Here is a 13,372-nt window from a genome sequence, read left to right as displayed (position 1 = left end):
AATTTCTCAAACATAATCATTTCTACTACTTTATACAATTGTTTTATCATACAAAATTCTGCCCTTTTCCAACAGGGGGAGGCGGGCTGCAAGACAGAAAGGGAAAGCAGGGCTTGAAAGAAGAGAAGGGAGTGGGAGAGAGAGATTTGGAGAGGGGGGAAATAGCAACAGGCTACACAACACACAGCGGGGAATTAGAAAATAAAGGCAGGGAGTCAGGCAGAGGAAGAGAGGAACAGCGAGGGGCACTGCTGGGTGTGGGAGGACTCTGGCAGAGAGCTGGTGACTGCCGGAGGACTGTGTCCTGAAGTTTGCGGGCTCCCAGAACCATGGTCATTGCTGCCTTGTGCAAGAGCCATGGTTAAGACACCAGCCACCCAGAAGGACAAGTGTGGGAGGACCAAGGCTATTGATAGGAGGAAGGAACAGTAACTCCTGGTCTCTGGACCCCCAAACCGACTGAAATCAGCTTTGAGGTTTGGACAGTGACTAAATAACCAGGGAACATGCGCAACGACTGGAGATGAAAAGTTCAGGGAAGACTCGTTTACTTCATCTGGAGACCCCTGCCCATGACCACCAGGAGAACCTGTGCAAGCAAGGACCTTTTACCTCATTATACCATGAAGTGGGGATAGGTCATGAATATGTATAGGCATGTTGTGTAACCTCATGAGTATGCAATAGTTTAGAGGATAAATATGAAGGAGAACAATGCTGAGGCGTGCATGCCTTTGGAGGAGCGATCCCCCATGCGCCTCAGCGCTGAACAAAGCATACCTGCTTTACAACTTTAACGAGTTGTGGAGTCTACGCGTGCATCAATTTGTTCATCCTTGATTTTGCCTCTTCGTGTGGCTGGTAAAGAGCTCGTGGGAGGAGCAGGAGGAGGGTCAGCAGTGCCGTTTCTGCACTGGTTGCTTGTGCTGGACTTCCCGGGATTATCTTCTGTTGCAGGAATCTCTTTGTAGGACGTGTCTGGTTTGTGAGGGTTAGTGGACTCAGCGGGAGACCTTGTGCTGCTCGTTACTGCTTCTGGGGTTTACATGTCAGTTTTTGCTTACTGTGCTGACGTTAAAAAGCTTATCGTAGCTCTTTGGATTTCTGTCATTAAATGAAGTCTCTAGGATTTCTGCCCAGGAGTGAGGTGTCCAGAAAAGGACTGTCCTTGTACGCTGCTGTCAGCCTTCAGTTTAGAGATGTGTCTGCCAAGGTTGGGGGGGGGGCTGTCGCCTTTTCCCTCTTTGGACTGAGCACAGAGAACTAAGAGGTGTTTTCATGTGGGGGAGGGAATCCCATCCAAGAGCCATCATCAGCCTCCAGGCTCATGGTCCTTGATGTGCTCAGGACAGTTTTACTGAAGAATGCTGAATAACTAGAGCTGCTTTGCAAAGTTTACAGGGATTAGTAATTTGTAGTGTGGGTGCTGGTGATTAGGCAAGTCGTCTTGTACCTGAGCTATTGAAGGGCATAAGGACCCTGTGTAGAGGCACATCTGTGTGCTCCAGTTGGGCTGGGGCATGACATGCGCATGAAAAACTAGTTGTTCTTGTAATTCTATCCTTTGCGTCCTGGCCTCTTGCCTTGGTCTTCCTGGGTCAGTTTGACTTATTCGTGACACAGGCTTGGGGATCGCCTCTGGGCTGGGGCTTTTGCCGGGGGACGCCAAGGCAGCGTTGGACGAGGCCATAAAAGGATGGAGCAAGCTGGGCAGCCACTGCAGCGCCAGCTCTGGAAAATCGGCGTGTGAGCCCCAGCCAGCAATTTCCCACTCACCGGCCTTGTGTGAGCTGAGTTTCCCTTGCTCAGCCAGTCTCTGCCTGGTGCCTGGGGCAGCCACGGTTCCTTCCCAGGGCTGGATCCAGCTTGCTGCAGTGATGCTGGTACTGGGGCAGTGATGGAGGTCTCTATCCTCCCGGCATTGATACTAATCAATGTGGTTTTTCCCATGGCTTCACACCACCTGGAGCAATGCCCCAACTACCCATCCTCTCGATGGCCATCCCCAGCCCAGCCCAGTCACCTGCAGGGTGGGCAGGGGCTGCATTAACCCCCTGCCCACTTCCCGCTGTGCAAATGACTGCAGGCAGAGAGAGGTGCTGTGAAGCAAGCACCCAGACCTTTTAATGAATGAAACAAGAAACAGGGATGCGGGGGAGGGCTGGGGCAGGTCCTTGACCATCAATGGTGTCTTCTTTGTGCGGGTGACCTTGACCTTGACCTTGAACAGTGATGACCATGTGACCTTGTCCTGGAAGAATAGTCACGACTCCTCCTTCTGCTTCCAGGGAGCGGCCTGGGAGGAACGGGTCAGAAAGAAGGATTACATGGAAAGGCTTGTGAACAGAATGCATGGGTCGCACTTGAAGAATGAACCGAGTGCAATCTGTAAACAGAGGGAGCACTGGAAGAGAGAATGCCCTCAGAGTCAAAATAAACACTGGAGATTTAGTGGAATGTCAGGGCCTGCCCTGACATACTTTGGATGAAGATTGAGGAGGGGCGGGGGAAGATTCAAAACCCTCCCCAGCAGAGCCCCTGGTTACAGTTAGCTTGGGGACTGATAAAGTAAAATTTCTTGTGGAAACAGAAGCTACTTATTCTGTTATAAATTCTTGTAGAGTGCAAGTTATCTATACAGAAGCTTCTATATAGAAAGCTAGCTATAACAAATCTATACCAAAATGAAGGACTAACATGACACAGAAACAGGCTCTTCTCTCTCCAGCTGAGAGAAAGCGGCTTGGCTGTTTGAGATGGCTAAATGGAAAAAATTCAGAATTGTCATAAAATGACAGCACTGATTTTGCCAATAACTGCCTCAATCAGTATCAACTATGTTGTTAAAACAAGACTGTTGGACGCTGATTTCTACTGAAAAACCCATTTCTTCAGCCCTACTCAGCCAGTAATCCAGAGCTTTCCATCCGATTCTTTAATTGTATTTGATTTTTGTATGTACTTACGGTTTTCTCGAAAAACATCCTCTTTCCAGTCTTCTTTTTAATCATTTGCCAGCGTTTTAGTTGAAATAATCTTACTGCAAGCACACATCCCCTTTCTTATAGCCAATTCAAATTAAGCCATTTAAAAATCAGTTACCAGTTGTATTCCCCGCAACTCTCTGTGCACACTTACTTGACTATCGATCAGCTGTTGTGTAAGTTATACTTTACAGCCTAGGTTGCAAGCAGTTATATATTGAATTTCTATAGCATGCTTACAGTTCACAGCTTGTTCTGGCACCTGGTGAGTGGATGGTACTGTCTGTCCTTGGAGGACCTTTTGGAGAGGGGAGAAGAAAAAGGAAAAAAGCCCATTCAGCTTATATGAAGGTAATTTTTTAACAGAAATTCTAAAGCTATCATTACTTATCAGTTGTGGGTACTGATTGTCCTTGGGAGCCCAGAAGACTTGGTAGTGCTAGTTGTTTTCGTACAGAAACTCGACAGCCCTTGTGAATAAATGCAAACAGCTGGAAAATAAGCTCTACTGAAATACTGGAGTCACTGCATATGTGGAAATCAAACTTACCTTCTCTTCCAACAGGCTGCTGATTGACAGAGAGGAAGATTGAGGCAGTTCAGCGGCAGTCACCAAAGCAGCAGGAGGGATAAGAGTCGTGAGCGGTGGTGGAGGAGGCGGCGGCTGCTGCCACCGAATCTGCTTACGGAGCCTTTTTGTGTAGCCAGCTCCATTTTTGAAGTTGTTCACAGCCTAGAGGCAGAGGAACATTTTGTAAAGGCAATCTGAAGCTTCAGCAGATACACCAACAAAAGCCTCCGCAGAGTAAAATTGTGTATTCCTGGAAATGCTATCCATCCTAACAGCATTCAACCACAGCTATATATACACACCACATTAAACACTGATGCCAATGACTGTTAACTCAGGGTATCTGTATTTAAAATACTTCAGTGTTAACACCAAATTTGAAAGTGAGGTGATTGTGTTAAACAGAAGCGTGACCTGAATTTGCCAGATTGTCTCTAAAGAGCTGTCAGAGATAATGTGTTTGAAAAGTAAATTTAGCCTTATTCAATTTATCCTTCCTTAAGGCTAAATTAATATTACAGTATTACTGTCTTCTCTCTCAGCTCCTTACAAGCTCTTTGTACAATTGATGTAAAAGTCATCACGCTACCTGGCGTAGGCTCTGGTTGGCAATTAAAGCATCGGGAGAAACATCTGTCTGATGACATGCTGGGCATATGCATTCCTCCGACTCCAGCAATGCCGTTCTAATACCTGTCCGTAATTAGTATAATCACAATACAATAGTTTTTAGCCAAACTAGGGAAAGTTGGGTTCTAATCAAAACACGTATATGATTCATGGGTGAATATGTTCTTGAGTGTACAGCATGAAGCTACAAATGTTCAAGAGTGTAAAAAATTTCTAGTATGCAGCAAATAGTTACACAGTATTACCATTTCACTGCTGTAATATTTGAAGATGGAGTGTAGGCTGTGTCTTCATGATTCAACTCATCCTTTTTCCACTGTCCACTACAGCAAGAAGTCATTGACCCCAAAGTTAATGAGCAAAGCACATCTCAAAAAAAAGCATTGGTAGGTCTGAGTTCTGACAGTTTGAACCAGCTCTCCCATGGAGAAGAATGTGGATTAAATGCCTAAATATCTGGCTGTATAATTTTGCATGATAGAAAGGGCTGTGGACAAACATTTGATATCTAATACTGTAATCACCTGCACAGTTAGGCACTCCTCTGCATGTAAAGAGGATGTAACTGGATCTGTAGAAAGAGAAACAAGTTTTCTGCCTTTTTTTTTTTTTTTTCCCTCTTTATACGAGCCGAGTCCTTTCCTAGTCAGGGTATACTTAGGTTTTAATTAGAACAGGTAACAAAGTAATTTTGTTATCTGTTGGTTGTGCTTTCTGAAGATCAGGTGTGATGTTTTGAATTAACAACATGGGAATAACACTTACATTCGTCACAATAACTGCTTCCACAGCAGGGAAGAATAGCTGCGTCAGTCATTATATCTTTACAAATGAGACATAACAGCTCATCCGGAATAGGACCATCAGAAGAGGAGGAGGATGGCTCCTCTGGTGAAAATGGAGGCCTTTCCCTCTTTCCTCTAGCATACGCTTCCCTGGAGGGCGTGTGGGGAAGGAAAAAGAACAAATTTAAAGATGGGTAAAGGAATACTTTTCCAAGCTTTGCATTTTATCAGAAGAAGATACTAGATAGAATTCTTCTCACTCCACATTAGCCTTCTGAACTGTAGGCGCTGAGCTGAAACTACTTTGCTATAGCCATAACACTGAAAAACAAACACTCAGAGGGGGAGGAAATCTCAATCCAACAGCTATTGGTTAAATTTTTGTAAGAAGCGTTTGAAACATAAACCAGAAGCAAAATGAGCTATCAAAGAGAATGTCTCCCCTGTCAACACTACTGAAATATTTTGCAGAAATACAGATCCTTGGTGCACCACAACTTGGACCAACTTCCAGGCGCATGACAAGTATGAATGACCACCCTCTTTTCACATGAGCAAGTATCACAGATTTTAAGGTTAAAATGCAACGACTGCGTTTCCTCTCCCGTAATTATAGAGGCAGTCCAACTTGGTAGCATGTCCGCTCAGATGTTTCTGCATGCTTTCCCTCATTCGCTTTTTGGTCAGGTCAGTTCATTCCATACTTACGCATTAATAATCGGTATTGCATATTTTCCAGTGTTTGTCAGCATTGCACCCTTTGTGTTGGGATCTTTCACCTCTATCATGAAACTCCTTGGAATTCCTGTGCTCCTTTTCAGTCTGGGCACAGCCTCAACATTTTTGTCCTGTTAAGAAAAGATATGCAGGCATACCTCATCTTAAGACCTGCACTTAAAATGACAGCTCAGTGATGACTGTAAGAAGCAAAAGCCTTTAAATCCTCTCCTTTTACCCAGTGTGAAGGTTGTTCAACTGAAATACTTCTTTTCCTAAATGAACATGGCCAGGATGTTCCTAAATCAGTTATTGATCCTAAGTCAGCTTCTCAGGGAAGTGGTGGAATCACTGTCCCTGAAGTGTTCAAAAGAACACGTAGATGAGGCCCTTAGTGACACGGTTCGTGATGGATTTGGCAGTCCTGAGGTATCGGTGGGACTTGATGCCCCCCCTCCAGCCTAGCTGGCTCTATGATTCTGTGAAAGGCTTAAACAGAGTTTTGATCTGAGTCGACATTCTTTGGCTTAACAGCAGGTTTCTTAAGGGTGAAATATCCCTTACCTCATGATCCACTGGGAGAAGAGACACAAACCTGCTCCTCTCCCAAAGCACAGTTCAGAAGGAAAGCTTAAATCAGGGCTCTGGATCAGCCACTGGAGAAACATCTGTTCACCAGCTATAGATGAAGGTTGAATTCACGCCTCATGCGTATACATTCAGTGACTAGTGTTAAAGGGCATGCATACTCAGCCAGAGATTTGTGTCAGTAAACCACACAAATATTCAATAGATGGGGTCAACAGAAACATCTTGGTTTCATACAAAATACTGAAAATGTGAACTGTCATTAAAAAGAGTTGAAACGTAAACATCTCCAGTAATACTGAAATACATAAAAATATGCATGTAAATTCACAAATGAAAAGATCTATGGACCTATTTTGTGTCTATGGCTTAGAAAAAGGAAAAAATTACATTCATAATCCCGGCTTTCCCTTGAACTTTGAAGGGCTTTTCAGCATTGCCATGCAACCTCTGTATTTCACCTCAAGAGCAACAGTTCTTAATACGATTATTCCTGTATTTGTTACTTGACTGCCAAGGTCAGAAATTAAACAAGGTCAGAAAGTAACACCGGGAGTCCCCCAAATCTTACCCCATTTCTTGGGCAGTCCTTTCTATAGTGGCCAGGTTTTCCGCAGCGAAAGCAAACATATGATGGTGGAGGTGTACCCAAGGGCTTCTTCATGTGACTAAAACGGTATGAGGAAGAAAAAGGTATGCATGTGTCTCTCTTGTTAAAACAAACATCTACACAGTTTTTCCATAATCATCGAAGAACTGATTTGACATTATCAACACTTACTTGACTGGGCCGTATTCACGGGAAGACTGTATCATCATGGCTTTTATTTTATCTTCTTCAGAAGCATTGGCTTCAGCCAGGTTGGCAGTCTGTTTGACATGGAATTATTTGACACGCACATTAGAAACAGGCAAGCTCACCCAGTCAAAGACAACACCACGTGCTCAATCTTGTAAAGAGCACCACCATGCTAGCTGATGTTGCCTGAATACAGATTCTTCTATGAAACACAGTTGTCCTGAGAGTGCGCTGGGGAGACTTTGTGCTTGTTCACGATGCTTATGTGCCTGCTAGCCTACTTGAAAAGAGCATTCTTGAGCACTCAAAACATGAGGCTTGACATAGACTTGTGTAACCGATCCACTTTTCTTCCAAGTGGACTGAAGTGACGAGTGAAAGAAATGACATTAGCAGTAGTTTTCTACTGGTTTTGAAGCTCCAGCCCATTTGAAGGAGAAGATAGCTACTGTGCATTTAATTGAGAAAGATTTCTGCAAGTTATATTATTTACATTTTGCAGCATTAAAAAGAACACACAATGTTAGTGGCAGGGCTGTAGTTTTTGCTTGCTGAAATTCAGCATCAGACACAGAAGCACCAAAGGGAATCTTTCTGGTCCCTCAGCAAGACACAAGGTTCTTTTCAGTAGAAATGTGACCACCGTGTCCTGTAGGCAATCCAAACTGCATTTCCCCCCCCACTAACTTCTTCCTACTAAGGGATTTAACTACAGTGAGCACAACCTGCATGCTTTTCCAGGGGACTGTGTCCTTTTAATGTACATATTGTAATACCACCCATGTGCAGAACTAGATCTTGAAGCCAGCTGATTTTTCTGATGTTTTTATTACACACTAGTCCATATACAAGAAAGGTCGAAGGGAGTGACTGTAAATGATATGGACCTTCAACTGCCCAGCTTTCAGATCAGCCACGCATGTCTTCACTTCTACGTCCATTCGTTCACAAGAGCAATCAACCAGTTTCTGCATTTTATTAAATGTTTTCTTAGAACTGCTCTGCCCGTAGGCTTAGAGTTGGAGAAGGTGGGAGAGTGAAAGGAGTCTGTGGTGAATGTGTTGATACGTCTACACTGTTTAGGCAGTGGTCATACAGTCACCTCTGATCAAGTAGTCATGGGAATGCTGTGGGGATGACGGGGAAAGGGAAAGATGGGGGCAAGGGATGAGGTGGGGAGTTGCAGGTAGGGGTTTCAAACGGAGCGTGGGGGAGAGGGCTGTCCAAGACAGTCCCCTTGGGCAGGCAAAGGGAGCGGGTTCCTTTTTGGAGCAAGACTAGTGTGGGCAGGGCAGGGTCCTGCCTGTGTTGTTGTGTGCTTTGTGCAGCCTGTCTTCTGTGTCTTCTACTGTACCTTCCTCTGGTCTTGGCATCTCCATAGGTCTTTGTGATCCACAGGCACCTCAGTAGCCTTCATGAGTCTCCAATGCATCACCTCATTGGCATAGTGCCTGTTGAGCTCTTCTCACCTTGCAATTATAGCTGAAAGAGTGGATCTGTCTGTGTGTTGCTTCACTGATGTTTCCAAGCAGCCTCTTTTTCCTGGGGCCACTATAGAGCATCTGTGCCATCATGGTGCCATAGAGCTTTTCTGCCAGCTGCATCTCACCTGTGGAGTCGTTCTCGTGCAGTCTTCTCATGTCTCACAGTCATGTTACTTGTGGTGTCTGTGCATAGCATTGGTGTGCATTTAGGTAATCAGAGCTGCATTGCTCAGGGTGTACAGACACTAAAGACAGGGATAGCATAGCTTTATGGTGGTGTGGCAACATGTTGATTTTCCCAGGTTCTTTTGGCCAAAAGGGTGCATGAAGTCAGTCTTGCCCAAGTCTCTGGGCAAGCAGTGGTAGACAGCTGCCACTACCATTATTTTGCTGCAGGGCTGGCCTCTTGCAGCCCACAATCTTCTCCATGCTAGCAAGCTTGACGAGCACTCTATGGGTTAATGAAAAGACAACTGCTATTATGCGAGAAAACATGCTTTAAGAGGCGTAGGCATATGTGATCCTTGAAACCTGTTCTGAATTATTCTCTTTTGTTGGATGGGGGGGTGGAATGATGAGAAGATAGGTTGCAACTGTTGGGTCTGTGATTGTTGTCAAGGTATGAACAGCTGGCTGCTGCATCCAAGAGGCTTACGATGCATCGCTCTTCCAATGTTCTGACACTGTGCTTAGGAAAAAATTTCATCCTTTCTGTGGCAGAAAGATTAGCAATGTACGTATATAAGTGCATTGCCACTTTGGCTGCTTGGAAGGAGACATTCCCCAAAGGGGAATGAATCATTGTTTGGAAGTTGTTAGTGGCTGCAGATGATGCTATCGAGCACAGACATCTGAGAACCATCAGGGCAATAGCTGGGCCTTGCTCTTTACCTTGTGGTAAGAGGGAAGCTCCAGTGTGAAGATAAGCACCTGCTGTTTGTGTCAAGAGCTAGTTTGGCCAAGAAGAGTTTTCTGCCACTTCAGTGGCAGAATGTCAATACCTACTTCTGATGAGCCATGAAGATCGATTTCTCTCTCTCGCCTCCAGCCTATGTTTGGTGACAAAGTTTTCTCAGGCTGTTTCCTAGAGACTCTCAAGATAATTTTTGTGTCTTCTTGGTGTCTCTTTAGGTTGTGCAGTATCTGGAATACTTGGACCTTGGCACATACATGTGTCAAGCAGTTGGAGAACCACTGCTCTATTCTGTGTATGCTGTCCTGGTACACAAAGGTTTCAGCCCTTAGGCAGGACACTATTACTACTTCATAAAGGTAAAAGTCAACTTTGTTTCCAGCAGTATAAATATCAGTGCTGATGAAGAGAAAGTGTGGTGCAGGTGCTCCTGGCAAGCACTATTCTTAGGGAGAATTCTCAGGGGTACTTGTTTTGATCTGTGGTTGTGTGTTGTGGCCTTCAGCAGTGTCCTGTCTGTGTTTTTTTTTCCTAAACTCTGCAGTTCATCTAAAGATGGCATTGACTTTCTTTGCTGTCCGACACCAGACATTTGTACTAGGTGAACGATGACTCTGTGGCTCTTTGTGATATCAAGATAGTTCTCTGCCAACGTGCATATTTACTCTTCTATGTCAGGTAAGAGCAAGTAGGAAAGGGTGTTCAGAATACAGTCCCTCTCTTGGTCCTGATCTTGTGGTTGCTGTTCTCAAGTGGTTTTACTTTGTCCCTTAGGAGAGAAGGACTGTTTGTCCATAAAAAGAGAGGATGGGCCTGAAGCCACGAGGAAGCTGCAAGAACAACCCTGAACTAAGATCAGTGTCCTTTCTCCAGGTGCCAGGAGCAGGCCAGGGCAGGCGCTGAATGCCAAGAGACAAAGAACATTTCCTTGGCAGAGCTGGATCAAGTGCAGAATAGTCTATTATTTCCTGGAGGCATTGTGGGACTGCAAAATCAAGAAGGTGAAGAAAATATGCAGAGAATCCAAGGGAAGAGAAACCCACAGGGCTCTGCAGGGACACCCCCTCCATGTAGCAGCCGGAAGAGAGCTTACTTCCTAGTAGTGCTCTAGATGGGTTTGGCAAATACAAAAATTAGTGGGTCACCCAGTGCTTTCCTAATTTAGACTTGATTGGTTTAAAGAATGAGTGATTCTCCCCAACACCTGTGACAACAATGGCTGTTACTGTTTCTTGACTGAAAAGACTGACTCTAGCATACTGAGCACAGAATAGGATGCTCCTGTATTGACTAAAAATTCTACCTTTTTTTCCCAGCTGTACTGTAACCAGAAGGCTCTGCTGTGGAGGAAGCCTCCAGTCCCCATCATGCTGTTTCCATGTTCATGAGAAGAGTCTGGGAAGAGTTTATGGCCCTAAGGTGATGGCAATTTCTCTTCCAATGACCCTTCTGCTGACAGTGTAACATTGTCCCAGCCCTACCCTTCCAGTTCCCCTTTTCCTGGGTCCTTGACCCATGCCTCCACCACTTATGCCATTTTGGGGAGTCTGTACTAAAGTGCCGGTAGTTCATAAGTCTTCCAAGCAATAGTAAAGGGACCGCACCATCGTTGCCTACAGCTTGCCTCAGAGGAATGGTAGTGTCCTCACTGCCCACAGTGTCAGGACTGGCAGGGGGGATGATGTCCTCTGTGGCTGCCCTGTTCTCGCTGGAGGCCACCTCCTGTCCAGGGGCACACGGTCACTCTCTGCTTTCGTACCAAATGAGCAGGTGTTTGACCTCCCTTGTGTGATGCTGTGGTGAGTCCTTCTCTTCTGCTTTTCCCATCACTCCCAGAGGAAGTAGCTGCTGCAAGGAAAGAAGAAGACTGGGATGCTTTGGCTTCATCCCAGCCCACAGCCAGCTCTGTGGTGTGGCAACACTCCCTCTCAGTGGCAGGAGCTGAGAATAAGCCTTCAGACCAGAAATAACTAACAGGGACAAAATGATCTCCTGGGTCAACATGTGTCCAGCGTGTAAATCTGGGTGTTAATCCAGTTGCATTCCCACAGTGTGGTGCTTACCAAAGCCTTCTAGAAAAAGATGCCTGACATCAAGAGAAGGGTGATGAAAGATTTTCCTCCTTGTGAGGGAAGGATGCCAAGTGCTCCCTGAAGGCAGAGCAGGGTTGGTTCTGCAGGAGGGGTGCAAGCTGCAGCCCAGCAGTCCCATACCTAGGGGTAGGGCAGGTTTCACCACTTCCCTCTGCCACTCATCCCGCGATCACCAGCTGGAAGGGGCATGGGGCAGAATATGGCCCCATGCAAGGAGGGCTCTGGGAGCCACAGCTGCAGGGATGAGTGGAGCTAAATTAATCTGTAAAGAAAGTTAGCAACAGTTAGAGAAAGTATCGATTTTGTGGTTGGCTGCTCCTGCAGGACCCAAGAAGTGGCAGATTTAGACATGAACTGGGGCTGGTTTGGTTAATTCAAAGCTTGATTTACACTAATCCCAGGAACAGACAGGTACATCAGTGGAATTGAATCTCAAATTATTATTCCCACCTCCCCCTTTATTGACTCCTTTTAGGCAGATCTAACACCAATTTTGGCATACATTACCTGATGCACAGTAGGCAGCAGTAAGTTTCCAAAGCACAATTAGTTTCCTGTCCACCTGCAGCTGGCTCCTAACACAAGTGGTCTCCCTCTCTTGCAAAATCCAGGAGTGGCTCAGCTAACCCTTATCATGTATTTACCAGGCTAAAATTGTCCTTTTAATTTCCTGAACCTCTAAACCCACAGGTTAAAGCGGGGAGGGGGTGGGGGGAAAGGACATGGAAAGTTTTACAAGGGTATGGCTTCGGTTGTGCTCAACAAGTACCACAAGTACCATAAGCACAGCAGGAGAAGAGGTACTTTGATGGGTACAGGAGATCGGGTGAATGTCTGGGGTTTCTGCTTTGACCCTAGGGATTACTCAAAGCAGCAGAGTCACACACAGGGTTTAAGGCAGCCTCTCTTTCTACACCCAGCTGCAATAAAGCTCATGAAACATCATCGAGGTGGAACCAACTGACATTGAGGCACCAACAGGAAAATCATCTTTTTTCCATCATAACACAGCACACTGATGGCCCCAGAGGCAGCACAGCCCATTGAATCCCAGCACTCCATGCGGGAAGGCAAGAGGAGAGCAGGAATGGACCAGCAGGTCTGCACCCTTTGAAGCAAGGTCAGCTCAATGAAGCAGGGATGCTCCCAGTGCAGCTAAAAGCCCCAGGATCACACCACAGCTCTAGGAAAACAAACCTGCTGGTATCCATCATGCCTATATCCACAGCCTTGCTCCGCTTTTGTGGAATCATCAGCCATGAACAGGTTATCATAAAAGTCAAACCTTCATACCATGGCTACTAACACAAGAGGCAATGTAGGCCCACTGCTGAACGAAGTGGGTACCCTGGAGACAGAGGATATAAAGAAGGCAGAGGTGCTGAATGCCTTCTTTGCCTCTGTCTTTACTCCTGCAGACTCTCCCCGAGGGCCCCGGATTTCTATAGCCCCAGAAGGAGTCAGGACAAAGGAGGAGTTTGCTTTGGTAGATGAGGATTGGGTTAGGGATCAGCTATGCAAACTGGACATCTGTAAATCGATGGGTCCGGATGGAATGCACCCATGGGTGCTGAGGGAGCTGGCGGAGGCCATTGCTGGCCACTTTCCATCATCTTTGGTAAGTCGTGGGAAACGGGCGAGGTGCCTGAGGATTGGCGGATGGCAAAGGTCACACCAATCTATAAGAAGGGCAAGAAGGAGGACCCGGGTAATTATAGACCGGTCAGCCTCACCTCCATCCCTGGAAAGATGATGGAACAACTTATTCTTGACTCCATCACTAGGCATATCAAGGATGAGGGGGTCAT

General features: G+C 45.8%; 1 protein-coding gene and 1 long non-coding RNA gene across 5 annotated transcripts; one reads left to right on the top strand and one right to left on the bottom strand.

The window, feature by feature from the left end:
* Window positions 1-2,119: 2,119 nt before the first annotated feature.
* Window positions 2,120-7,728, bottom strand: LOC136020514 (E3 ubiquitin-protein ligase RBBP6-like). Of its 3 annotated transcripts, none has more exons than XM_065691658.1 (8): window positions 7,057-7,728; window positions 6,847-6,943; window positions 5,679-5,818; window positions 4,951-5,120; window positions 4,145-4,248; window positions 3,535-3,717; window positions 3,225-3,282; window positions 2,120-2,296 (listed from the first exon to the last, which is right to left on the bottom strand). In XM_065691658.1, exons 1-8 carry the CDS (start codon window positions 7,092-7,094, stop codon window positions 2,124-2,126), a joined length of 963 nt encoding a protein of 320 aa, XP_065547730.1. In that variant the 5' UTR covers window positions 7,095-7,728; the 3' UTR covers window positions 2,120-2,123. The 3 variants fall into 3 exon arrangements, 2 of the variants coding, with proteins under 2 accessions (XP_065547730.1, XP_065547731.1); XR_010615353.1 differs by having other exon boundaries at window positions 2,256-2,296; window positions 3,225-3,454; XM_065691659.1 differs by lacking the exon at window positions 2,120-2,296 and having other exon boundaries at window positions 3,191-3,454.
* A 1,764-nt stretch (window positions 7,729-9,492) lies between these two features.
* Window positions 9,493-12,014, top strand: LOC136020413 (uncharacterized). 2 transcript variants are annotated; one of them, XR_010615331.1, is made up of 4 exons: window positions 9,493-9,830; window positions 10,016-10,149; window positions 10,345-10,472; window positions 10,788-12,014. It is a non-coding gene; the product is annotated as an uncharacterized LOC136020413 (long non-coding RNA). The 2 variants fall into 2 exon arrangements; XR_010615330.1 differs by having other exon boundaries at window positions 10,246-10,472.
* Window positions 12,015-13,372: the final 1,358 nt, after the last annotated feature.

Source organism: Lathamus discolor, chromosome 11 (genome assembly GCF_037157495.1).
Source record: "Lathamus discolor isolate bLatDis1 chromosome 11, bLatDis1.hap1, whole genome shotgun sequence".
NCBI lineage: Eukaryota > Metazoa > Chordata > Aves > Psittaciformes > Psittacidae > Lathamus > Lathamus discolor.
The sequence above is the reverse complement of the archived record's forward strand: the minus strand, read 5'-3'. Positions and strand labels throughout refer to the sequence as shown.